Source organism: Miniopterus natalensis, chromosome 2, assembly GCF_054644295.1.
Source record: "Miniopterus natalensis isolate mMinNat1 chromosome 2, mMinNat1.hap1, whole genome shotgun sequence".
Taxonomy (NCBI): Eukaryota; Metazoa; Chordata; class Mammalia; order Chiroptera; family Miniopteridae; genus Miniopterus; species Miniopterus natalensis.
In genome coordinates this window covers 166,421,610-166,448,893 of record NC_142082.1, presented here as the reverse complement: position 1 = coordinate 166,448,893, position 27,284 = coordinate 166,421,610, and the positions used below count along the sequence as shown (strand labels likewise).

General features: G+C 38.6%; 1 protein-coding gene and 2 pseudogenes across 1 annotated transcript in view; all 3 read right to left on the bottom strand.

Moving 5' to 3' along the window:
* LOC107543988 (1-acylglycerol-3-phosphate O-acyltransferase ABHD5 pseudogene) lies at positions 1–7,403 on the bottom strand (annotated as a pseudogene).
* A 573-nt stretch (positions 7,404–7,976) lies between these two features.
* Positions 7,977–27,284, bottom strand: part of LOC107544093 (alpha-2-macroglobulin-like) — a 39,178-nt gene continuing 19,870 nt past the window's right edge. Inside the window, exons 18-36 of the mRNA XM_087814798.1 lie at positions 26,867–26,981; positions 25,758–25,986; positions 24,591–24,717; positions 24,123–24,244; positions 23,675–23,726; positions 20,511–20,594; positions 19,826–20,002; positions 19,420–19,513; positions 18,456–18,612; positions 18,093–18,167; positions 17,437–17,617; positions 15,083–15,306; positions 13,346–13,564; positions 13,056–13,183; positions 11,045–11,135; positions 9,946–10,014; positions 8,949–9,051; positions 8,452–8,493; positions 7,977–8,107 (exon numbers count right to left, since the gene is read on the bottom strand). Of these exons, the coding sequence (XP_087670924.1) occupies positions 8,091–8,107; positions 8,452–8,493; positions 8,949–9,051; positions 9,946–10,014; positions 11,045–11,135; positions 13,056–13,183; positions 13,346–13,564; positions 15,083–15,306; positions 17,437–17,617; positions 18,093–18,167; positions 18,456–18,612; positions 19,420–19,513; positions 19,826–20,002; positions 20,511–20,594; positions 23,675–23,726; positions 24,123–24,244; positions 24,591–24,717; positions 25,758–25,986; positions 26,867–26,981 (2,306 nt within the window). The 3' untranslated portion in view covers positions 7,977–8,090. The remainder of the gene's footprint in view (positions 8,108–8,451; positions 8,494–8,948; positions 9,052–9,945; positions 10,015–11,044; positions 11,136–13,055; positions 13,184–13,345; positions 13,565–15,082; positions 15,307–17,436; positions 17,618–18,092; positions 18,168–18,455; positions 18,613–19,419; positions 19,514–19,825; positions 20,003–20,510; positions 20,595–23,674; positions 23,727–24,122; positions 24,245–24,590; positions 24,718–25,757; positions 25,987–26,866; positions 26,982–27,284) is intronic.
* Positions 11,529–11,970, bottom strand: LOC107544094 (small ribosomal subunit protein uS8 pseudogene; annotated as a pseudogene).

Genomic DNA, 27,284 nt, shown 5'->3' with positions numbered 1-27,284 from the left:
TCACCTGGTGGTTGAAGTCTTCGGGTTGATCCGCACACACATGATGCCCGGCCCCAAGGATGGCTATTGTCTTCATGTACGAATGTGGTCGTAATGACTGGGTTCCAGAATTGCTATCTATGCAGGACTGGGCACTGCAGATCACTGAGACTGGAATATCAGGGTCCATTTTGCCGATTTGCTTGAGAATTGGCCTTTTTGTCCACCCATAAGGAATAGACATGTTTTTTGAAGCTGTCTCACCAGAGTCTGTATATTATAGTGGTATATATATATATTCTGTCACAGTATCATCTTCAAACTTTGAAGAATACTTCTCTTTGAAATCAAGCCTTAAATGCTGTGCTAGACTTAAACCAAAGGGTCCTGCGATCCTGAGGCCAGCTAAAGAGTTAAAGGGAGTCCATATCACTCCCAAGGCTCTGATCCAAACTGGAATTGGTTTGTCTTAATCAGTAAGGTTGGTGGCTCAGGGAAACCAACCCCAAGACTCCACTAAAATGAGATGACTAACCCTTGATGGGTACTTCAGTGAGTAAGCAGCAGCTAAGAACCCACCCAAGTTGTGTCCAAGCAAGATCACTTTGTCCAGTCCTAGGGCACATCTCCACTCTTCAATGGATTCCACAAACTGATTTTCCACTTCTTCTGCATCATTGTCAAACATGGGTCTACTACTTTATCCAAAGCCCAACAGGTTAAAAACATAGATGGTTTATTGGTGCAAAGATCTCCAAAATTCAGTGCCCAGAGTCCAAGACCTCCTCCAAAACCATGGAGGACAAGTGGAGTCTTATTTGAAACATTGTGAGAGAACTTCAGTGTCCATATTTTATTTCCATTAGATATAGGAACAGCTGCTTTTCTATATATGCAGGGGACACCTTTCCCCAATGTCCTCAACCTCTGCGGCCATTGCCACCCTGGCTGCACAAGCGTCTAGCTCAGCCTCCTACCCGTTGACTAACCGGTATGCATTTTTTGATAGGACTAAGAGATAAGCGATGTGCTTTGTATCAGTCAGAATTCAATCAGAAAACAGATGCCACATTAGCGATTTTAAGGAAAAATTTAATATAAAGAAATGTGTTCTAATAAAAAATAATCAGTTACTAAAAGAGGTAAAAGAGAACTCAAAGTTATATGGAAGTTATACAGCGGTAGCAACTACAAAATGCAGCTATTATCTCTGTGGTAATCGAATTGGTCTGTCTTAATCAGCAAGGCTGGTAACCTTTTTCAATAATAAGGCAAAAATAGAGATTTGGAACCAGTCAGTTTTTAGATCTCCTTAAAAGAATTTTGACCAAAGCAAAATAATAATAATAATACATTGTGGAATTTACAACATGCAAAAGTAAAATATGTGCAAATAATAACTAAAGGCTGGGGAAAGGAAAATAGTAGTTTGAAAGATTCTTATACAGGCAGTCGTATAATATTATTTGGTGGTACACTGCACTAAAGATACATATTCTAAATGCTAGAGAAACAGCTAAAATTAAGTAGTATAGCTAATAAGGTAATAGTAGAGATAAAATAAAATATTTTTAAAAACTCAATCCAAAATTCAAAAAAGAAAAAAGAGCATAGAAAAAATGAGAATAAGAAACAAATAGCAAAATGGTGGATTTAAACCAAACCCCATCAGTAATTACATTAAAAATAAATGGTCTAATTTGTATTCAGAGCATATGAAGAACTCTTACAACTCAACAATAAAAAGACAAATAACTCAACTTTAAAATAGGCAAATAATTTTGAATAGACATTTGTCCAAAGAAGATATACAAATGGCCAATAAACCCATGAACATAATTAGACTTCAGAGAAATGAAAAGCAAAACCACAGTGAGATACCACTTTGCATTCACTATAATGATTATAATTAAAAAAATAACAGACAATGACAAGTGTCAAAAAGAATGTGGAGAAATTAGAATCTTCATATATTACTGGTAGGGATGGATGTAAAATGGTGCAGGCAATTTGGGAAACAATTTGGCAGTTCCTCAAAATGTTAAAGAGTTGTCATAACCCAGCAAATTTACTCATATACCCAAGAGAATTGAAACATTTCCACATAAAAACCTGTACACAAATATTTATTCCAGTATTATTCATAATAGCCAAAAAGTGGAAACAATCAAAATGTTTATTAATTGACAAATAGATTAACAAAATGTGATATATCCATAAAATGGAATATTAGTTAGTACAGTGGTACCTCGGTTTTCGAATGTAATCCATTCCGGAAGACCATTTGAGAAAGAAAAAAAAATCAGTTACTAAAAGGAGTAAAAGAGAACTCAAAGTTATATGGAAGTTATACAGGAGTAGCAACTACAAAATGCAGCTATTGTCTCTGTGGTAGGCAGTTGGACAGACAGGAGCAGAGCAAGGATGATGGGCCAGGTAAAGGTCACCAGGGTGGAAAGGTCAATTGTAGGGTGGGACTTCATCCCCAGGGTGACATTTCCTCCCCTAGCATGTCACCAGTCACATTGTTTGGACTCCTGACATTTCCTCCCTAGAGGTAACATCTAGGCCTCAGCTGTATTTCAACTCCAGGCCCAGAAAAGCAGCAAAACCAGACAAGTGACCTCAGGACCAGCTGCACTGAATAATGACCCCCAGCCCTGACGCCAACCAATTAATCAGTGGAGACCCTGGCCCTGAAAGGACACACCTGGAAAACTGTTGAGTATTATTGAGATCTTTCCCTGGGACCTTCCCTAAAATTTCCACCCTTAAAACTCTTAGGATGCAGGATCCAGTGTGCCCTCTCCCTATCCTTTCCCCTCCCCCCAGGTGCGTTACCATTACCTTCCTCACTCCCGAGCTCCAAGGGCCCTTCCTTTACCTCTATAACTTGTTTCCTAAACCCATTTCTTCTATGAATTATGTCTTCTACCTCTGTGATTTTGTAAAGAAATGTTCTCTTATACTTGGAGTCTTGGCTCTGAATTCTTTCCTAGCCAGAACTTAAATACTGAGATTGCTGAACCCAGGTCTGATCTGACCCCATAGACTAACACCTGGTGCCATTCCTGCTGCCTAAAACGTACTTTCCCAGCCACAGGGTAGATTCAAACCTCTGAAAAGAGGGTGTGGTTCTGCCACAGAAACATGCAGTCCACTGATGAGGTAACAAAAAAATTGCTGGAGGGTGTGGATTGAACTACCAGTGGGGAGTCTGTTTATGGTGGCTCTTTTGTCCTTTGGATATTTCTCTTATTTTTTGAGCAATTCTTTACTTTTAGGCACATAGGTGTTCCATATTTATTTTGTACTTTTCTTACCCTAGAATCAGTATTTCTCCAAGGGGAACTGATTCCTTTTAGTAGAGAATGGTATCGAGAAACCAAGATCTGATTACCAGGTGTGCTTATTGCTGCTTGTGTGTCATTGCTTTAGTTCCTATCAGCAGAGTTAGGAAATCTATATATCTTTCTAAGAATGAGAAATCAGGCTTCCATTATGCTCAATATATTTATACATTTGTTCACATATAAGAAAACATAGGAAGTAGGTTTATAACTGATAAATCATACCATTGTGTAAAGCAAGCCTACTAACTAGAGTTCAGTATTTGTTTAAAGTTCTATTTTTTGTTGTTCTCTGATTTGTAATAGTTTCTCAATATTTCCTTATTTTTCATGACTCTGATATATATGAAGAGCCAGATATTAGTAGAATATCTCTCAATTTGAAGTTATATAATTTAAAAAAAATGTTTAGACTGAGGTTATGGGGCTTGGCAAAATACACTGTAGTGGTTAGGTGCCTTTTGCATGCCAAGATATTGGAGGTGCATGATATCAACTAGACTTATCACTGATGGTTCACATGGTTAATCCTGTTTACATGGTTGAGGTTGTGTTTGCCAGGTATCTCTGCTGTAAAGTTACTGTTTTCTCCTACCCATACATTATTCTTTGAAAGTGAATTGCTAAGGCTTGCCAGCACTCAAGGGGAGGAGAAGTTGCACATCATGTGGGGCGAGTATCTGCATATATTATTTGGAATCTCCATAAGGAAGATTTATAACTTCTTCCCCACTTACTTATTCAATCATTTATTTAAATCAGCATGGATTCAGAGGAGTGATATCAACATGATGGCAGAGTAGGAATCCCAAGCCTCTGTCTCTCCACAGAGAACAATGATTAGACTGCTGTCCACTAATGAAAATAGTTCTGGGAGATCTGAGGAGTCCACTTAAGAAGCATCAGCAATGCAGTTGGCACAAAAAACTTGAGAATAACTCCATAAAAGGAGTAGGAAGAATATTTTCATTTTGCCAGCATCATCCCATTCTCCACGTATATACAGTTAACTAATTTCTGACAAAGGCATCAAGAATATATTGGGCTCCATATCATTGAATCTATTCTGTTCATCTGTTTATTAAGTTCTTTAGATTCTACATATAAGCGAGATCATGTGATGTTTTTCTCTGCCTGGCTTATTTCACTTAGCATAATTTTCTCCAGGTCCATCCATACTGTCCCAAAGGGTACGAGATTTTTCTTCTTTACAGCTGTGTAGTATTCCATGGTGTAAATGTCCCACAGCTTTCTGTTGAGAAATCAGCTGACAGTCATATGGCGGCTCCCTTGTAGGTAACTAATAGCTTTTCTCTTGCTGCTTTTAAGATTCTCTCTTTGTCTTTAACCTTTGGCATTTTCATTATGATGTGTCCCGCTGTGGACCTCTTTGGGTTCCTCTTGTTTGGGACTCTCTGTGCTTCCTGGACTTGTAAGTCTATTTCTTTCCCCAGGTAGGGGAAGTTTTCTGTCATTATCTTTTCAAATAGGTTTTCAATTTCTTCCTCCCTCTTCTCCTTCCAGCACCTCCATGATGCAAATGTTGGTATACTTGAAGTTGTCCCAGAGGCTCCTTAAACTATCTCCACATATTTGGATTCCTTTTTCTTTTTGCTGTTCTGATTTTGCTGTTCTTTTCTCAGTTGTTTTTGTAATAACATGCTTGAGCATCCTTATGAACAAAATTCTGAACTCTGTATCTGTTAGCTTGCTTGGATCTATTTCATTTAGTTCCTCTTCTAGAGATTTCTTCTGTTTTTTCCTTTGTGACATGTTTCTTTGCCTCCACATTTTGGCTGCTTCCAGGTGTTTGTTTCTATGTATTAGGTAGAGCTGCTATGTCTCCTGGAATTTGTAGAGTGGCTTTGTTTAGTAGATGTCCTGTAGGGTCCAGTGGCTCGGCCTCCTAGTCACCTGAGCTGGGCCTTCTAGGTGCTCCCCTGTGTGGGCTGTGCCCACTGTCCTGTTGTAGTTGGGCTTTGGTTGCTGTTGGCGTCACTGGGAGGAATTGACCCCCAGGCCAATCAGCTGTGAGGACCAGTTGCAACTACAGTCAGAGAGCCGCTGTGCTGGAGACACCCCTATGGAGCAGGATTTACTTCAGTGGAGCTTTGGTGTTCACCAAGTGTGCCCCTTGAGTGTGTCACTCGTGGATGTGGTAGGGTTGTAATCCAGTGTGGTCGAGTCTGACCACCAGGTGCATTGTCTCTGGGGCTTCTGGGGAGGTGCAAAGTCAGCCTCTGCCAGTGCCTTGCCCAGGGCCACCCAGCATGAGCTACACAGCAAACCGTAGTTGGCTGCTACTTGTGCTGGGCTTGGAGGTGTCCAGGAGAGGCCAAGCTATGAGCCAATGCAGGCTGCTGCTAGGGTCTGGCCTGGGGCCCGCTGCTGCTTGTTTGAGAGATTTTAGGAAAGTCCTAAGCATGAGGCTCGAGAGGCCACTTGCACAGAAAAGCCCCTGGAAATGGCCTGGATGAGCTGCAGGTGGGGAGGGGCGGGGCCTCCGGGAATCATGGGGCGGGGCCAAAGGTGCTGGCGATTCAAATATGGCGCCTGCCTGCCGGCTGTGTGCGGAGAGGACTGGCCGAAGGAACAATGGCCTCTGCCAGCCCTTCTGCCTGGGAGGAAGCCGCCCCTCCAGCTCTCGCCCGGATCTCAGGCAGGTTAGTTCCTCCCTGAGTGTCCCGGGTCCTTTCCGGCTGCTGCCCGGCGCTGGGCTCAGAGGGAGCGTCCGGGTGAGTCCGTGCGCCAGCCCTTTAAGAGGAGCTGCTGGGGCTCCCGTAGCCTCCGCGACCCTCAGGGACAGTCCCCGCTGGTTTCACAGCCCGGAGTTGTGGGGATGTCTCTTCCCGGCCTGGAGCCCTGGGCTGGGGCCTGCTGTGGGGCTAGGACCCCTCCCTCCTCTGGGAAACCTCCACCGCCGAGATTCCCTCCCAGGTTTACCCCGCGGCACTGGGTGTGGGCCCGCAGCCAGGTCTGCGATTCAGCCCCCCCCCCCCCCCCCCCCCCGCCCGAGTCTCTGCCCCTCCTCCCGGTCTCGGTGCTCCTTCAGCTCCCTGGTTGTGGGGCTTCTGTGCAGCCGGATCTCAGGAGGCTCTGAGTGACAGTGGTTCTGTATTTTAGTTGTGATTTGATGTGGCTGTGGGAGGCGGCGGGTGCAGCTGTGACCTACGTGCCATCTTGTTTCCTCTCTGCTTTTTTTTTTTTTTTAACTCTGCAGTGAGTTTGTCTAGGAGGGGAATCTCGTTTTATTCAATTTTGTATCATTGCATGGAATATAAGTGTCTTGGCAATATATCTTCTTGGCCCAGGAGATACAACTAATGTTTTGCAACAAATATACCTTTTAAGTACATTTGCAGTCATGATTTCCTTATGAACAAAGGAAAAGGGGGCTAGAACTAAGTGACAGAATTTATTGTAATCCCTTTAGCCTGTTTCCTTTAGCCATACTCCTAATTTCTGTTCCGTGCTCTGGACTGGTGCTTAGTTGACACTAATTACAATGTTTATTTGGCTCTGAAACAGGTTTTTTCCTGGCCTTCTTGTCAGAAGTGGGTTGGAGAGGCAGCATGGTTTGAGGCTATGAGTGTGGACTTGGAAGCCAGATCTTCTTGGTATTGAATTCTGGTTTTGCCATCCACTGGCTGAGTAACTTTGTGCAAGTTACATCACTCTGTGCCTCAGTTTCCTCACTTGTTATAATAGAACTTGATTCATAGGGTTGACATATTAATACCTATGAGGTTTTTAGAGTACAATCTGTTACAAAAGTGACACCTTTTATCTTTTATTTTTTCTTAGCCTGGAGAAAGAGCTAAGGATGCTGGAACTTCAAAGTCCCTTAGAATTCTTAGCTTATACCATCCAGGATCCTGTTAAACTAAATCAAATGGAGACAAGGACCCCTAGGACTTCCTCAGAGATCTTCCTTCTATAAACTCCTGGAGATTCTGCCCCTCTATCCCTATAATAGATGGCTTCAATACTTACTGTATCTAAATACCTCCTCGAGTTTACATCTAGTCTTTGATCCTGGCTCAAAGTTCCAGAAAAAAGATGCTCCAGCGTCATACTTCTGTTTGGGCTTTGAGTGCTTTACATTCCTTCTTCTAAGAAAACTCTCTTCTACATATATCACCCCTTCAACATTTCAACCCATCATCCTTTATTGAATCTGAAACCCAAGGTTAACTGGCTGATTATTTATATTAGTCAATGATAACTGTGGTTCTAACTGAGAACACGTAACTCCCAATTCAGGTGACGCCCTAGTAAATTATGCTGTCTCCTGATGCAACCTATCCAGCTTTGTATTTCATTACTTCCCTTTAATGTGGAAAGCCTTTTCTAGTTAAATCAGCATTTTCTTATAAAATCCACTCTGACTTTTTCCTAGGCTATTTCCATAGCCAAACACATTTTACATTCTGTTAGTACATCATTTAATATTTTCTTCTTTTCCCTGCAGCACCTACATGAAACCTACTCAAACCAACATCACTACCATTTTTCATTTTCTGAAGTCTCTCAGGCCTTGATTACTATGAATTTTTTTTTCAGGATTTAATTACATGAATTTTATTTCATAGGGAAATGTAATAAATATTTATTGAATGACTGCAGATACCACGATAGAGATTGACTAGGAAAAAAGGTTTATTCATTAAGGCTTTGGAGATACAAAAACTGTTTTCTTCCATGGAGACCAGAGTTTGTGGAACAGGGACTCCAGCAAAGCCATTTTCATTGACGCAGTCTTCAAGTATTTCCTTGATCTATGATAGTGGAAAGAATAGAAAATTAAGATGAACTTGGCTTTCTAAGCGCTGACAATTCCTTCTCTTAGATCTGGGTAGTATAGTGCTCAAGGAAACCAATTAGTGGGAAACAAGATCCATTACTTATGATGATCCATCACCCATTATCGAATCAGCAATCCTAGGAACTATCTGAGGTTTGACATCAGTGGCCCTCTCCAAATAAGTGCAGTTTTCTATAAGAAGTTACACTATGAGCAATATGGTGTCTATGAAGAGAACAGCCAGAAGTTTATGGAGGAGATTTGAGGGACAAGACAAAGGGGTTCACACTGCACTTGGAAGACGTGTGAATTACTCACCTTTGCTGCAAGGAGCATTGTACTCAGCAATTGCAGACTCATCTGAATAAAAACAAAATCATTAGGTGAAGTGAGAGGGATACCAAACGCTTATGGGATATTGCGGGAAGAGTTGTATTGTGTCAGAAACATCAGCTTCACTCACTTCATGCATTGCTGGCTGCCTTATATTGTTAACTTTTCAAATACAGTATATTTCCCTTTACTCTGTACTCCCGAAGGACAGTTCAGTGTTGTAGTTATTTAAATCTAATATTGTTTTACAGTTGATTTAGCTGAAGAAAAGGGAACTAAATATCCACAGGTGTTTTGTATTAGGTGGTATGTTTACACTATAATGTATATATATAGAAGATAAAGAGAGGAGAATCAGACTTGGTAGAGACAAAACAAAGTGATAAGAGCTGTTAATGTAATGAATTGCCCTTACACATTTCTGAAATCTAATTTTCTGTGACCGGGAATTTAATTTCTGTGTGAAAGCTGTTCACACTCACCCGTCTCATAGTAATCGTAGACTTTCACTACGGCTGGTTTCAGATCTCTTACTGGGATATCTTGTAGAACAGTGAAGGACAAGCTCAGTGTCTGATTTGTCACCTAAAAAGCAAAGGAGAATTAAATGAGCTGCTTCTTTCTTCTTTGAATGAATTTAAGTACTCATTTGTTTTTGAGGGGAAAAAAAACCTTAAAAAAAATCAACTAACAGGGTCCTTAAATTGTGCAGAAAGTCCCAGACTAGAAGAAAACCTCCCCAAATTGTTTCTTAAATAAATAAAATAATTTGTATATTCCCATCAATGCTAGTACATGGCTTTGTTCATAGGAGGTGAATGATATATGATTTTTATTGGTTGCATAGCTATATTTATTTTTGAATATCCAGAGATTTGGCACCATTTCATTTCTCTATCTTATAAAAATACTTGTGTTGACTGAAAAAGGAATATAAAAGGTCAATCACTGTAACCTTGTTTAAGTTTCATAAATTTGTAAATTATAATATTCATCAATCTATATCTAAATTATCTATGCTACAACACATAACTATAAAATTAGAGTGGTTTATTGGTGGATTGATCATATTATTTTATGGCTCAATCTTTGCTGAGATTGACAGTATTTTCCTCTTTTATATTGTTGATGTGTTGTTGATATAATAATTGACTAATCCCAATGGTTACTTCCTTATATTACTCAATATCTTCAAAAATAACTTGAGGACATAATAAGCACATTCTGTGGAGAATTTCTTGCTTATGGAGTCCTAGAAGTATTCACATCCCAATACTATAATAAGCCACTTCTTTCTATAGTCCCAGGTAAAGTATAAATAAAGGAGGAAAGGAGAACATTTACTGGAATTGATGTTAGAATTCTCAAATATTTAGCATGGAGGTGATGTCTCCAAAATGCCTTCATTCACTTTCCATAAACCCCCTTTAGAAGGATTATTATCTATATTTTTTGAAACTAGAGTGGCAGGACTCTTACCTCATTCAGGTAAATCAAAACATGGTTGTTGCTGACTTCTGTTCTGCTCACGTTATCAGATTGTTCAAGCTGAAGAAAATGAAGACGTTACACATGTTAATAAATAGAAGAGAGCCCTTGGGAAACCCAGAGAAAAAAAACTTTTACTACCAAATTAAGCCCAAGGGTAACATGTCTTCCAATATTTTTTGGAAGTAAAGACAATACTGTGGTAAAATTAAAAATAAAAGATAATTGGGACATAAGGTTTCATATTAGTATGACACATGGCCTGTGTATAAAGTTGGTTTATCTGAAGAAAAGGGAACTAAATATTCTAAACATGGGAATTGCCCATATTTCAAGGTTTAATTCACACTCTATTCCTTAACAGAGGAGATTTTTTTTTTTCTTTTTTCTTCTTTTGCTTGCTTGCTCTAACTTATAGCAATCTCATTTTGTCTGACCTTCTGTGATACTTATAGTTTATGTCAATCTGTCTTTTTCGTACTTTTTTCATTGGTTTATCTGTAGATGCTTTATTTTCAAGATTCTAAGCTACATGAAAGTAGGAACCTGCTGATATTCTTTTTCTAATAGTTGTGGCTCCCAGCAGTGTGTTATGCACATGGTGGGCACCAATACAAACATGCTAAATTATATTTCTGAGTTTGAAGAAAGCATGTCTTTCATAGAGGTTGATTTAATAGGATTATAATATTTATATTGCCTTAGTTTAGAGAAATATAAAACAGTAAATAAAATAAGGACTCCAGTAAATAAAATAAGGGCGTGGCTCAGTGATTGAGCATTGACCTAGGGTCCAGGAGATCGATCGTGGTTCGATTCCCGGTCAGGGCACATGCCCGGGTTGCAGGCTCGATCCCCAGTCAGGGCTGTGTAGGAGGCAGCCGCTCAATGACTCTCTCATCATTGATGTTTCTATCTCTCTCTCTCCCTCTCCCTTCCTCTCTCTGAAATCAATAAAGATGTATTAAAAAAAAAATTCAGTGTCTTAATTTCACTAGCTACATTTCAAGTGCTTAACAACCATATGTGGCTTATGGCTAATGTTTAGAAAAAAAATAAATAGGGATTCCCAGGCTCCTAATAAACCTACCATTTTCACTGTTGGTTTCAGGGGAATGAAGCCAGATACCATCTTCACATCAACAATTGCCATGTTGGAGGCAGGACGGTTCCCGGTGTAACTGAAGATACAAGTAAGAAAGGAACTGGGTTTTCTTTGTTATTAATAGTCTTTTTCCCCCTATTTCCACAGTAAGCACTCACAGCCCCTAAAAGGTACATGGGAGTCTTCCTAAGTATCCTACCCATGTGGTTCAGAAAACTGGCTCTGTATTAGATTCTTCAGGGAGCCTGTTAAAGCCAGAGACCAGGCCTACTCTAAATGTGACGAATCAGAATTTCACATGTGTGGACTCTGAGGATGTACATTTTAAGAAAGCTCTACAAGTGATGCAAAGCTGGGCTTGAGATTTCTAATCTATGTCAGTTATTTGTTACACATACTTTGTCTCACCTTTTTTTCCTGAATAGTGTCTCCAAGCAAGTTAAAATATTCTTGGGTACAGATACATTTGCTTTTTGTCCACTGAGGCATTTTATTTGCACGTATGTATTATATCCCTAAAAAAAGAATCTCAGGATCTTCCCTCTTATGTATTTTCTTTTGGCTTCCTTATGGTCCATCATGCCCACTGAGGTTTTCAGTACAATGAAACCAAGCTGATGGGATGGAAGCAGGTTTTTCTGCCATATTCCTAGATCTTTGGGTTGTACATCAAATCTGGGGCTGGTATCTCCACACTTTAACTTTCCTGTGAGGTTCACAACAATTTTTCTAGCTCTGTGGTCATCAGTAATTTCAAATTTGCCAGTGTAACCATGCTGCATCATCACAGTTAGAAAGTGGACGATGGCTCTGGAGCAGGGCCTAATAAGAACCTAGTGTTTGCCTCTCTTTTCGGCATTGCTGATACTCTTGAGAGCATCAGCCAGGAAATTCACGTGCACCATTATGACGGCACAAAAGGATGGCAGAAAGAGTTAGATACATTTTTTGTGGGCCCTGCGGCTATTTGAGTATTATTGTGTGTATGTATACATATATGTATGTATGTGTATATACACACACATATATATGTATGTATTTTTTTCTCAAACTGGAGAGGCACGACTTCCTTCTATTCATACTTTTTAAGAATTCCTCTTCTCACTTTTCCAGTCCCTGACTGCTTGAAGATTGACTGTCATCATGATTGACACAGTAACTATCCAGACCAGGACGTCCACGACCAACAGACTACTTCAGTGGTAACAAATGGTCATTGACATCCTTCACCCTGGGAAGGCAGCAGCACCTAAGACAGGAACTCGGGAAAAACTAGCCAAAATGCGTACAAGCACACCAGCTGTCACCTTTGCGTTTGGATTCAGAACCCACTTTGGTGGTGGCAAGACAACTGGCTTTGGCATGATTTCTGATTCCTTGGATTACGCAAAGAACAATGAACCCAAACATGGACTTGCAAGACATGGCCTGTACGAGAAGAGGAAGGCTTAAGAAAGCAGGGAAAGGAAGGCGAGAATGGAATGGAGCGGGTCAGGGGGCTGCAGAGGCCAGGGTCGGTGCCGGCAAAAGCGAGCTGAGCCCGGACACCAGGAGTCGAGATTCTTCAGTGACTTTATCTGTGGCGACTGTGCAGGTTTTTCATGAGAGGATCAATAAACTAAAAACTTACAAAAATTAAAAAATAATTCCTCATCTCTATTCTGTATAAGGCAAGAATAATATAGGATTTCAATAGAAGAGAAGAAAATTAGGACGAATCATTACATTATAATGAATTAGAAATTCAGATCAGAGGCAAAGAGTAATGTTCTACCTTTAGTTATTATTGAGGGAAATTAATAACTTCTAAATAATGAAGTGTGACAATAATAGATTCTGGATGTGTACAGTGTAAACCTCATCACTGAGAACATACTACTTTTTCGGTAAATGTAGTGCAAACATTTGCCGTCCCAGTGCTCTGCTTACTGAGGAGTTCCAGTAAAAAGATTGGTTGTTATACCCAGAATTAAGTGAGTCCGTTAGAAGGTCTTACCTGACATTCAGTGAGATCTGGAAGGTCGTGTAAGCTTTGGGTCCATCACAAGTTTGGGGCAGAGTTTGTACCCCCAAAGCAAATGGGAACTCTTCTTTTTCTGGGAGAATGTTGTATTTCAAGGATGTCTGTGGAACATCAAAGACAAAAAGCTGTGTCTCTTCCTTCACCAATATTTCTCCCAATTTTCTCAACTCTTTTTGATTTGTTCTATCATTTCCTGAATTGGGACTTTTCAGGGAGAAAAGTTACTGTGGACCCTATGCCCTCATCTGTCCCAAAAGTCTCACCTGGAGATAGACACACCCTTGTCCTGTCGCTTTCATGCTGTATTCTCCAGGTACTGTTGGCAAGGAAGTCTGCTGTAGTAGCAAGCGGTTGTTGTTGTCTACTTGGAAATCTGTGGAAAATGTCCCTGAAGATTGAATGGTCACCCGTGCAGCCTTCTCAGTCCTGGTGAAAGTGGCTGCTCCGTATTTGGACAAAGCATGGAGCGCCACCACTGTGTCCTGAGAGAGACAAGTGCGAGAACCATTTAGGTATCACAAGCCTTTGAGGACTCAGAGGCCCATGTCAGCTGCCACAAAAGGGGTCTTGATTTCCTATTTCCCTCACTACTTAAGCATTGGAGTTCTAATTTCAATACTAGTTAGAATCCTTAAATAGATGATGGCGCCATAACATTCACATAGCTTCCTTGAACTATATGCCCTAAAGTTTATTTTATTTCTCAGAAAATTGATCCTTTCCTTTCTATAAACTTATGTGGGATATAAAATGTAGAAAATAAATTTATGAATGGGAATCATTTATTGGCATTAGCTATTTGCCTAAACTATCTTTTTATTTTATTTTTTTGGTGAATAATGTTTTTTATTCATCAAAGTTTTTTGGGTCAGAAATATTATAAACCTTAGTCATAATTATGCATTTTTCTTTTGGATGATTCTTAAGTGCTAATTTCCTTACACATTAAAAAAATCTAGATTATATATAATTTTCTTTTCACTTTCAATATACATATTGAGAAAAAGACTGAAAACAAGTTCAGTTATCACTGTCGAAGCATTTGAAAACTTGACAACTGTGGTCATACCCGCCAACACCCAACCAAAGTTCAGTTGGGCTCTTGACCCCAAATTAAATTCTTCTCTGCTGCTGAGGTCAGTGCCTCAAAAGAGCACAGTGTCCTTTGCAGCCATGATCAAGGTCATGTTTCAGTTTCTTCAAAGAAAATAATAATTATAATTTTCTCTGTGATTTATTGACATTTTTATTTGGCTCTTCCTTTTTTACTGGAAGTTTGAATTCCCCTATTCATATTTGTATTTTCAATTCTCATCAACACTGAAACTGGATGACATCCTGAAGTAACATGTTTATAAGAAATAAAGGCTAAGCATTCTAACAAAATTATTCAGGTTTTTCTATTCACATGGAGTAATACAACATCAAGTACAACGGAGAAAGGATGAAATGACATTTTGTCATAGGTGTATAGGCTAACAACTAAATTCTCTGAAGATAAAACTTTCTGCTGTGTACATATTGATGAATTTTTCAGATATAAAATTATATAGTTAGGCTCAGGAGGTTGGATGAATAAAGGTAGTTCTTTATGCTCCTGATGAATAAGTGGATAGAGGAAGCATGAAATGTGTCAGCTTTAAAAGAAACCAGTTAAAAGAGACCTAGGAATGAAGAGATTTTCAAGGAGAGATTATTGGGTTTTGAGTAGTATTCCTGGGAACCCTTTGAAAGGGACTCTTAGAACTTTCAAAAGATTGATAGATTTTTAAATTCATTCTGATGTGGCTATTGATAGTGGTGCCCCACTACTGCTTTAGGGGAGGTAGAGTTGTTATTGGAAAGAAGACACTATGATAGTAACACAGGGATGGCTGCCAGAATTCTAGACATTTTCTTTTTAGCTCTCTTGACTTTCATTTTTCTTTATTTCTCACTATCCCTGAATTCTAATAATATCATCCTCATTTCAAGTTATTCTCATCTGGGAAACTACTAACCTGGGTGGAAGAGAAGCCCCCTTGAGAATTCTGTTGCTTTGTGATCCACTTCACAATGTGCGATGCGGAAGTCAGCTCCTCTGAGGTTGGGGCAGGCTGGGCCGTGAGGTGTGCAAGGAGCACATAGGACGTCATCTCCACCTCAGCAGAAGGAGCCCGGGGTTGGTAAAAACGCTCCATTGGTGCACTGGGTTTCTGAGGTCGTGTCCAGTGAACAGAATTATCTGGAGGTGAGAAAAATAGATTTATGACTGACTACATATTTGCGTTTAATTTAAGGGGAAAGTACCCAAGCCAGAGCTGAAGTGAAGATTGCATTTCTATAATAATCTCCTGAATCTTATCCAGGTGATCTCCCTTCTGTGTAAATCTGAACGTGGTTTGTTTCAGCCAGGTTAAGGAAGAAAATGTTGCTGGAGTCAGAAGCCCAGAGCCATCTAAATTTTCAAATGGTTGCTATAGTTGGGTTGGTGGGAGAGCGAAATAGCAGAGCAAGTTCTCTCACTGGTGGTTGTAATGTCCTATTTCTGATATTTTGCAAACCTTATCTAGAGTTTGTTAAATTTTCTGTAAAGCCTGGCCTTAGAGGTTTTTTGTGATGATCACAGATCACTTGAGATAATGGAATTCATACTCATTAGATCAGAAAAAAATACAGGAGTCCTTAAAATACCGAAGACTAACAAGGGTATGAAATAATGGGAACTGACTTACACTGCTGTGGGAAGTGAACTGCTCTTTGGAGAGCAATTTGGCAATATCCAGCAAAGAGGAAGATGTGTTTAGCCTACTATTCAGCAATTACATTTCTTGGAGAATAACTTCGGGAAACACACATGCACAAGGAGACATGTCTATATTCATTTCAGCATGGCTTGTTACAGAAACAATTAAGAAACAAGAAAAGATCCATGAGGAGAGACTCTCCATATAGATTATGACCTTTTTATGTATTGTAATACATTATGCAGCAGTGAAAATTAATGAACTAGAGTTACAGGCACCCATTAGGGGACTTTTATTAGCATAATGTTGAATTTAAGAAAAACAAAAGGCAAACAGACAAGAAAATAAGATGCAGAAATACTCAAAAGTATGATATTGCTTATCTAAAGATGAAAAATGTAAAAATTTTGAATATTATTTAGGGATACATATGCAGAAAATATATAAATGAATCCATATAAATTGTAATGACAAATTCAGGATGATTCCCTTTGGGGATGGGGGTGGTACACAGGGAATTTTTCCTACAATGGTAATATTTTATTTCTTAATCTGGAAGGGAGGTATAAAGGTATTTGCTAATTATTCTTTACGCCTTTTTGTATGTCTGAAATATTTCCCAATACAATTTTAAGAACAAACAATTAACGGCACTGTCAAAGGAGAAAGGCAGAATATGTTTTATTGAGTATCTTATCATTTGCATTTTATTTTCTACTTCTTTGACTCCCCTACCCCATATAGACCACTGTTTACATAGAAGTATTGTGTGAATATAAAAATATTTGTCAACATTATTAGTCTTGTGAAATGAGCATAAAATACCAGAATTTATTCACGGGGCTACTTCCTTCAATCCTTTTTTATTTTTTATGTTTTTATTGATTTCAGAGAGAGGAAGGCAGAGGGAGAGAGATAGAAATATCAATGATGAATCACTGTCTGGCTGCCTCCTATAGGCCCCCTTACAGGGAATAGAGCCCAAAACCTGGGCATGAGCCCTGACCAAGAATTGAACTGTGATCTTCTGATTCATGGGTCAACGCTCAACCACTGAGCCACGCCGGCCAGGGTTTGATCCTTTCTTATATTTAAGAAATAGCAGAGCAAATTCTCTCACTGGTGGTCATAGTGTCCTATTTCTGATATTTTGCCAACCTTATGATATGGTGCACCAGGTAAGGGTTGGATATATATTAGTAACTGATGTCTTAGTCATAGTAGCTCATACTTTTATAGCACTTACTAGGTGCCATATACTCTACCAAGTGCTTTACATGTTAACTCATTTAACTCTGACAACAACCCTGTGAAGTAAATACTGTTATTACTCCCATTTTACTGATGAGGGAACTGAAATACGCTCAAGTTAAGTGACTTGCTCCAGGTCACATTGGTAATACGTTTTGGAGCTGGTCTCCAGGGGCCAAGCCTCTCACTATCACAGTATACTGCCTCTTCTCCTTTGATGTGTGAATTAACTAAGAAATCCTAGATTTTATAATGATATAGACAAAAAAAGAGAGAAGAAAGGGGTCACAGGAGATAGGGGTAGGGGATTTTTGCAAGTTAGTAGTACTTGATACAGGGAATGTGGAATGGGAGAAAGACTTCAGGTATGCACTCACCTTCCTTCACTGCTTCCTCATTAAGTGAGTTGAGGACTTCATTCTTTTTTTCCTGTTTACCTGCCAGGGCAAAAGCATACGCCAACAGTGCCTTGGTGTAGACATGGCTTCCGTGGGCTCTTCCCTTTGCTGACTCCCAGGCTGACTCCAGGCAGAACAGAGCATTACGGACAACAGGATGCTGAGAAAGAAGAAGGGAGCTGAGCGATGTGAATAGGGAGGCTGGCATTCCCGGGGAAATGCATAGACCGTAACATAGGAGGTAAAAACGGGATTTCAGGTGCATTTGTCTGTCTAGCCTCATTCCTATGGATAGAGAGAAAAGTATTTTTTATCTGTTATTCTCACATTTATAAGGCAGGAACATAGGCCATATCTTTAGAATTCATTGTGTGTGTGTGTGTGTGTGTGTGTGTGTGTGTGTGTGTGTTGGGGAGGGGTGGCTGTTACGGAGTAAATAGCTTAGGAGCATCACTGGGAAAGTGTAAATCTTTCTTAATGGGTTGACCAAATTCTCTATTGATCTGGGAAGCATTGGCATTGCACAGAATGAAAGCCGACACTTGGCTCTTAGTAGGGTGATATTTCAGACAGCAAGTCAGTAGCTTCCTGGCATCCATAGTTAAGCTTCAGCAGGGGAAGGAGGTGGTACCTACAGTGACAGGAAGAGGGATCTCCAGAAGGGCAATGGTGACATAGGCAGAGAGGGTCTCTTCATCTTCAACTCCTCCCTGTAAAGATGAGGAGAGATTTGAGTAATTTAACTTCTGAGAAGGCTCTCAATCAGCTCTTCGTTTTCTGCCGGAATTTATGGAATTTCATGGAATTTATCTTTTCCCACATTCATCCCAGTGGGGCAAAATATCACATTCAACCTAAATGCCGTGTCCTCTTTCTTGGTGCTCTCCAGGTTTCATTTTCTTCTGATACCTTCCCTGAGGGGTTCCCACATAATTACCTCCTCTCCTCATCCTTGTACACAGCATAATGGACAAACCAAAGGTCTGAGGACACTTTACCTTAATGGCATTGTTGAGCAGTGACCCAGAACTTCTGAAACAGCCATTGTCCTTCTGCTTCTGGGAGAGCCAGATGAGGGCTTGGGTAATGTGAGCTTCATCAATGAAGATGTAAGTTCGAGCCTGGGCAAAAGTCTTCAGTACAAAGGCAGTGAGCCTGAGGCAGGGAGGAAGGGGTGATGGCATTTCTGTTGTTACATAAATGGTTTTACAACCAGCAACAGGCTTCATAGGATACTTCTTACATCAATATAAGTCCTCTAACAGGAATTTTTGTGTACGTAGAACTCCCATCTCCTTTGGACTGCTGGGTCTAATTAATTTGCTAGGTCTTATATTTTCTTGCTGACTACTTCTTCTTTGCTACAAAGAGTCTAAGTACTTCTAATGTTGCTTAAAAAACTTATTTCAGTAAGGCTTAAAATCTTTCTTCTCTTTAGAGATTTCCTTCTGTAGATGGCAGAATCTTCTCATGCAACTCTTACATGCAATAACAACCTCTAATATTGCTTTGCCTTAGAGATTTAAAAACTGTTTCATATCTCTGGTCCTTCTCATTTCTTCCGATTGGTGAGTTTATTCTCAGTCAAATTGAGTATGATCTAAAAAACCATAATATAATCTGAAGTAAACATGGTTTATCTAGAAGTTATATGATATGTTCATTGGCCATATCATTAAAATGTTCATGGTTATGGGAGTTATTTTAGAAAAAAAAATATTTTAGAAAGAAGACCTTGATGTATTATTAACAGGATGAATTTTGGGGTCAAGTGTAGCATACATGTATTTCAGTTTCAGCTTTTCTGCTTGTTACCTTGCTAAACTTGGTGTATTTATCAAGTAGAACCAATTACAGGTTTAATAAGGCGTATCTGATAGGGTTACGATGAATATAATTATGATAATATATGTAAATGAGCTGGCACAAAAATAGGAGTTCAAAAAACTCTCTTTTTCTTACCAGGTATTGCCTGTGCTCCTTCCCCTGCCATGTGCCTCCCCAAATGTGCTATAGGAGCCATCACGGTGCTTGTAGTTCAGCTGTCTCTGGTAACCTGGAATGGAAGGTTAATGAAACAGCATGAAAGATTGTATACACTGTGTTAGAGAAAAATGCCTTGGCCTCTCTTGTGATATTTCCTAAATTTTGCTGCCATATGTTAGAAGATTGAGTCCTAAACATTTTATTGGCAGCTGGATGCTGAATGGTTACCATGAAATTAACTGTCATAGTATTCTTATCATAAGAACTATCATAGTAAGATAAGCTAATGTATCATAGTATTGATAAGTAACTCAAGTCTATTAGGAAATTCAGTCTATTGTTGAAGTACCACTGTGAAGTTTTCACTCATTCAATCACTCACCAGTATTGAGGTAGCCAATGGCCTTGGACTTGATCTCTGGAGTCAGTTGCTGTGTTTCATTTAGGTAATTCAGAACATAGATGTTAGGAGCGAAGAGGACCATATTCTGTTCTCCACAGCCATAGGGCATTCGGAGGAGATTTTGTGTGTTTCTCATGGCAGAGGCTAATATGTCTCCTAGGGAATGGGAGAGATGGGAAATCATAAAGCTTATAGATTATAACCTATCAGAATCATAAAGAAAAATATAAATTATTAACTGAGGTAAAGAAATGAGGATTTTTAAGAAAGGTAAGTCTTCCAGGGACAGAAGTATGATTGGAATCAATAAACAAGCCTATAAAAGGAGAGAAGAGCCCAGCCGGCATGGCTCAGCGGTTTAGCATTGACCTATGATCCAGAAGATAGTGGTTCAATTTCTGGTCAGGGCACATGCCAGGTTGCAGGCTCGATCCCCAGTAGGGGTCGTGCAGGAGGCAGTGGATCAATGACTCTCTCATCATTGATGTTTCTCTTTTCCTCTCTTCCTTCCTCTCTCTGAAATCAATAAAGATTTTTTTTAAAAAAAAAAAAAAAGAGAAGAAAGAAGTTTAAATTATAATTGTTATTTTGAGAACATTTATGGAAAAAAATGTAGTAGAAACTGTCAATATAGTAGAATAATCTACTAGGGCTGGAGACTTACCCAAAACTGAGAAGGAGGCTCGGGCAGATTCTTTTACTACATTTGGTGGCAGCTTGAGAGATACTTGATCAGGCACCTCACCACCTAGAGAAAAAAACAAATCAGCCATAAGGAAAATTATTTCTGCTATGTATCTTCCTGAAGAGCTCTAAGACCAAGAAGTCAGAACAATGCCTTAGACCTAAACTTCTGAAAAGTCTTTTATAGACTTTTAAGTCTTTTATAGACTTAAAAGACTTCTGTCTATCTTTTAATATTCCATTTTTTAATACCTTAAATATGTATGAAAAGGATTCTGAGATTTTCAGAACTTGTCCTTCCCCAAGCATTTTTTCTCCCTATGTATAGAGTTACATTCCAAAAGAAGTCTACACATTTACAAGTGCCCCAGATGTCATCCTATGGCTGACACAAGATGGTTATCACAAAATGATATATTTAATGCCCATCCCCAACCTCCTTACTCAGCAGTTGTATGAAAAAAAACCTCCACTCTTATATATACATAAGAAAAATAAGAATAAAAATATCCAAAAAGTTCCTGAATTCTACAATAATGCTCTGTCGTAACTTCCATCAGATTTCACCAGATATGAATATAGTATTTTTATGGTAGCCCTGGACATAAGGGTGGGGGCAAAGATGAACAAATTTGACTCACTGAAAATAAAATAATTGCTGCTGATAAGTATGCATTTACTGCCATTCTAATGATGAATTACATGGTGATGAAACAAAGCAAAATGTATTTATCTTCATGCTACATCTCTCCCTCATAAAATTAGTAAAACTTTTGTTAAAGGGTACAAAGTTTCAGTTATGCAAGATGAATAAATTCTAGAGATCTACCTTACAAGATAGTGCCTACAGTTACCAATATTGTATTGTATGTGTAAACATTTGCTAATCAGATAGATCTTTTATTAAATGTTCTTACCATACAAAATGATAAATAGAGAGTGGGAGGACACTTTTGGAGATAACTGTTAAGTTTATGGTATAGGTTGTGGTGTATACTTAAATCTCCAAACTCATCAAGTTATAGACATTAATTATGTATGTTTTAAAAATTATATTAATTATATATGGTCATATAATTAAATTTAAATTCAATCTAGTCATTAAATATATAATATAATTATGTATTAAATACATATCATTGTATTAACTATGCATATATTATTTGTATGTAAAAAAATCCTCTATTACTTTCTAAAAAAAAAGAAAGAAAGAAAGAATACTTCTATAAGGAAACATGCCATAAGTAGAGTAAAAAGACAAACTACCAACTGAAAGAAAATACTTCAATTTATTCAATACATATATTCAGTATCTTACAGCTGAGTCAGAAAAAGGGCAAACTAACATGAATAGTCGAGCATATAAAAGCAATTCATAAATATGCACAAATAAGCTCACTCTCACTTGTGATTAGAGACACTTAAGTTAAAACAGCAATATACTGTTTCATCCAAATATTTGGTTAAACTTAAAAAGTTTTATGGTAATAGATGATGGTGATCATCATACGGAATGTAAACTGGCAGAAATATAAACATGAATTTAGGTTAATAAAGAGAGTTTTCTCATTCGATTAAAACTAAGAATATCCTTACTGCCTTTTAATCAGGAATTTCACACTTTGCTATCTACTTTAGGTATGCTTGCATCTGTACACAAGGGGCCTGCACTTATGTATGTATGTACAGGGTGGGGCAAACGTAGGTTTACAGTTATAAGTATGTGAAACACAACTTGTTCTTGTATTATTATTTATTAATTATTGTATATTTTCCACATGAACAACTGTCAATGTACTTTTGCCCTAGCCTCTATGTATGCATGCAAATATGCATTCATTCCTTTATTCTGAAAAATAGTTGGAAAAACCAATTTGGGAATGACTGAAAAAAAACAGGCAGAACTATGAGATATTGATAGTATGGAATTAAAGGGACCTAAAAGGAATTACCTAGATTTATAGTTTAAGGTGGATACATTTTGAACACAAGTTGCTGAGTAAAAAAAGCAAAGTTATAGAATGAAACTTATGCCATATATGTAAATCATACATACACAAACAAATTCATCTACACGTATTATTTCTAAACCTACACAGATGATCATTAAATCACTGTAAAAGGCTGTAGGGGGGTGACGTTAATTAACCTTTAATATGAAATTCTGTGTTTTTTTAAAAAGGAGAACACATTTTGGTATTGCACAGGTAATTAAAGATAATTCTAATAAAACTACCTGATGATTAGCTCTAGATAGATGTATAAGAGATAAATAAAAATGAAGAACTCAGAATTGGAGGAGAAACCGTGACAAAAGAATTTGGTGATAACACTAAATTCACTTAAATGTATAAATAAGGCTAAACATCCAGGCAATTATGCTTTTAGAACACATTTTACATATTTGAAGTCTTGGCAATATAAAAATCATACTGGACAGAAATTAGTAGGTAGATAAAGGCAAGGAACATATATGTGATGTTGATTTGACGGTAGTTTGAAGTAAGAACACATTGTGTTGATAAATTTCTTAGTGTACTAAATTTCTTATAAATATTTTTGTCTAGACTAAAAAATTCTCCAGCAAGATAAAGTTATATATTTTATTGTAAACTTCTTCAGTCCCTGTCAAATGACTGGCAGAGCACTAGGTACAGGACTGGCATCAAATAAATACTGACATGACAATAATGGTAGAGGCTATGACAACTTCTTTGGGAAATAGCATGGTCCCATTATCAAATTCTGTTGGATGTGCAAACCTCGGGGTGGGGTGGCCTGAATTTAGCTGCCCATATATTGTATTGCTAAATATTCAAGGAAATATCCCCTTGGCAATATTCTGATTCTACCCACTTTCTACCTATAACCGCATCCTACATTGATTGGTCAGAAAGACATTCTGATGTTGCACAGCTGCTGTAAGACAAAAACACTCAGCATGCATGAGTTACGGATATTCTCCTGATCAAATTACTTGACCTCTCTAAGACCAGTTTTCTCACTTGTCAAATGGGTTGATGGTTCTTTGGGTCTTACTTACCTGATAGAGTACGTGTAGAAATAGTATATAAAATTCTTTGAACACCAAATGTTATACAAACTTTAGTTAATGTTATTTTAATTATGAAGGCTGATTCTTACCTGATGGGCAAAGCAGGGAGTTGAAAGTTACTTCCTTCTCTATTCCTTCAGGCTTTAGGTGGAAAGAAAAAAAAGTTAGAGGTGAGAATGGACTGACTTTCAGGACACTTGTATTGGTAGGGTAACCACAAATTTCTTGATAGTAAAGAGAAGAACTGGAACTGATTTTTCAAATGTGTTATATAAATAAATTCTATAAGTAAAAGCAATATGAAGGAGACAGGTTGATAGATGAGAAAGTGAGGGGAAAATCTGAAAATAAGAGGAAGAGAGATGGGAAGATAGAGATAGAGACAAATACTATATCTATATCTATAGGATAATATTATGAAATATCTCACGATGGTATATTATCTAGCCTTTCTTACCTAAAAGTTATAATCTCGATTGGATTCACCATTGTCTTTATTGGCTCATTGTGACCTATCAAATGAGCAGGGTTACTCACCTCAACCAAAAGGGGCTTGATGATTGTGTCTTTCTTTCCATATTCAGGGACCACAGCCACCTCATCCCCACACAGCTCTTGAGACGCCAGGGCTTCTGCGTTCACGGTGAAATTCACAGTCCCTGAGAAAGGGGCCAGTAGAGATGAGCACTCTCTCCCTTTTCCTCCAGACCTCCAAACTCCAAGACTTAGAAATGTCCCGTCACCCCCCCCCCTTTTGTTTTGTTTTATAAAAAACACAGGAGCAGGAGTAGAAGCTGCATAAACTACGGAAAAATGATACTGAGCATCCAAGGTGGAGATGGAAGTGAGGGGAGTAAAAATGTCTTTCTAGACATCCTAGAATAAAAGACAAAGAAAAAAATCCTACCATCTGGGGGACAGGGGAAAGCAGAACTAGACATAAGCAGCCCACTGGTATACAATCTTTGAGTAGGACTGAGTAGTTTCTAGGGATTTGCCCCTCACCTAATGACTTCGGGGTTACTGCCCAGGATATGGTTTGTCGTCCATTCCCACAGATGCAGTGAGAGTCTTGTTTCTTCTCGCCCGGGACAGCTAGGAAAGCAGGAGAGGCTTCTAGTTGCACATTGACCTGAAAACACACATGAGACAGGGACAAGAGATCAGAGCAAGAAGGGGACCAAAGGGAGAATGGCTTGAAATAAAGCATTTTAGAGGAGTGGTTTAGATTTCAGGTTGCCTAATATTGAAAACCTTATAGGTAGATTTGAACTCTAAATATTAGTATTTTGGTATAATCTGCTCCTTCATGTGGTGGGACCGGAAGTGAGGAAGAGTCATGATGGCATGTTGCCTGGGGGAGCTCTACTTATTTGGCTTGGAATCTTGACCATCCTCTCAGCTTTCTTAGCAGAGTACACAATATTTGTAAACAGTTATGGTTTCCGTGGAGGTAAGATGCTCACAAATAATTTTTACTCAATTAACGATACATGAAAAGTTAAATATATGGGAATACAGATGTTGAAACCTTGAAGAATCTAAGACATGCAAATGGAGCCTAATGATTTTTGATGTTCATAGCAGAAATCTTCATACAACACAAATTTCCTAACCTTAGAACACTGTGATAAGAGTCAGAAACTTGTGACTACATGAATGGACCTTGAGAATATTATGCTAAGCGAAATGTCAGTCACAAAAAGCTAAGAACCATATGATTTCACTCACATGGGGATGTAAAATTGAAAATCATAGACACAAACAACAGTATAGTGGTTACCAGAGGGGAGGGGGGTAGCAAAGGGTAAGGGGGGCCAAATATATGGTGATGGAAGACGATTTGACTTTGGGTGGTGGGCACACAGTGCAATATACAGATCACGTACCATAGAAATGTATGCTTGAAACTTATATACTATTAATAGATGTCACCCCAATAAATTTAATTTAAAAAAATCTTAGAAAGGAAAAGAGTCAGAAGCTTGTTTTAAGTTGCAACCTGGTATTTAGAGCTATCAGTAACTATAGTTATAAATATGCATATGAATATCTGATAGTATTCTTCCTCTGGTGAGCACATTTTGCACACAGGAGTTTGTTAGTATTCCTAGGTATGCAATTTTAAATTTAATTAACCTTGTGTTCAATTTAGGAAAGCAAGGTTCTTACCCGGATGCACTGGGGAAGGTAGTTTAGGACAGTAGCCTTGAGTGTGAAGGCCTCTCCACGGATCACAGAGTAGGGCATTGTGAGTTCCACAAAGAAGGGCTGGAAGGCCCGGAGAGTGGCGGGAAGAGAGAGACCAAGTCCAGTGTCACTGGACAGGCAGAGGGCCCCTGCCTTCCACTCAGTGATGGTGTCAGGGACTGTTACTCCTACTTCAGCCACGCCCGACGAGCTGGAAAGGATGGCGATGTGAAGAACAGAAAGTAAGCAGGTAAATAAACCCTTTCTAGGAAGAGAGCCCCTATAAATGACTCTATTGTCATGATTTGTATGCACTCAGAAGAAATACCAATAATGAAGAGTATAAACAAGGCTTAAAATAAGACCATATAACTCCTTTTCTTCCATAATTGTTTTTAAGTCTAGTCTATATTAGAATCTCCTATAGCCCGGCCGGGCGTGGCTCAGCTGTTGAGAGTCAACCTGGGATCCAGGCGATCAGGGTTCGATTTCCGGTCAGGGCACATGCCCAGGTTGAGGGCTTGATCAATGACTCTCTCATCATTGATGTTTCTGTCTCTCTCTCCCTCTCCTTTCCTCTCTCTGAAATCAATAAAGATATATTAAAAAAAAGAAAAGAATCTCCTATAGACATATAGCTGTAGTATAATCTATTATAGATAATATAATTATAAACTGAATATGTAATTTGAAATTGTTATTAAATTTTGCTCTCTAAAATATTGTTCCACTGAGGGCAGGTTTATAATTTTCAATTCTACTACTACTGTGTCTAGTTGGTCTGACTGATTCTGTTCTTAATTCAAGAATGCTTACCAATAAAGGGTCCCTTAAATTAATCTATGCAGTGCTTGGCTATATTTAGTCTTTATGTATATTTTGTGGAAATCTTTGAATTAAATTTGTGCAAAACTTCTTAGCTTTGATGCAATTATATCGGTGAGATGTCATAGCAGAAGTAGTTATGTTCAACTTCTTCTGAAAACAGCAATGTGTCCAAAGAAATACTGGGGCATTGAAAAGTTAGCTAAAAATGGAAAATTATGATCAATCTCTACTGTTGCATCTTCTACATAAAGGAAGTTACTTACTCTACTACCACCAAGTCCCAGATCCACGTCTCAGGGAAGTACTTTCTCACAGTCTCTGCGAGAAGCTCTGAAGCCTGTGCTGCAAAATGATCGTTGCTCTCCATTGCAAAACCTTCTATGGCGGATGAAGGAGGAGACAGAAACAATAAATATAAAGATCAAGCTTATAAGAGATTGTAATAAGTGCTACAAAAGAAATAAACAAGGTGATGAAATGGGAACCAGGAGAGGGCAATTGGGTGTTAAGGAAAAACTTCTTTGAGGAGGTAATATTTTAGCGGAATTCTTTTTTTTTTTTTTCCAGAATTCTTAAGTATTAAAATAAATTAGGAGTGAGGTGAGGGAAGAGAGTCACAAGCAGAGAACATAGAGACGTAGAGGCAGAAAGAGCCTTAGATTGTGGGGCAAAAAGCGAGTC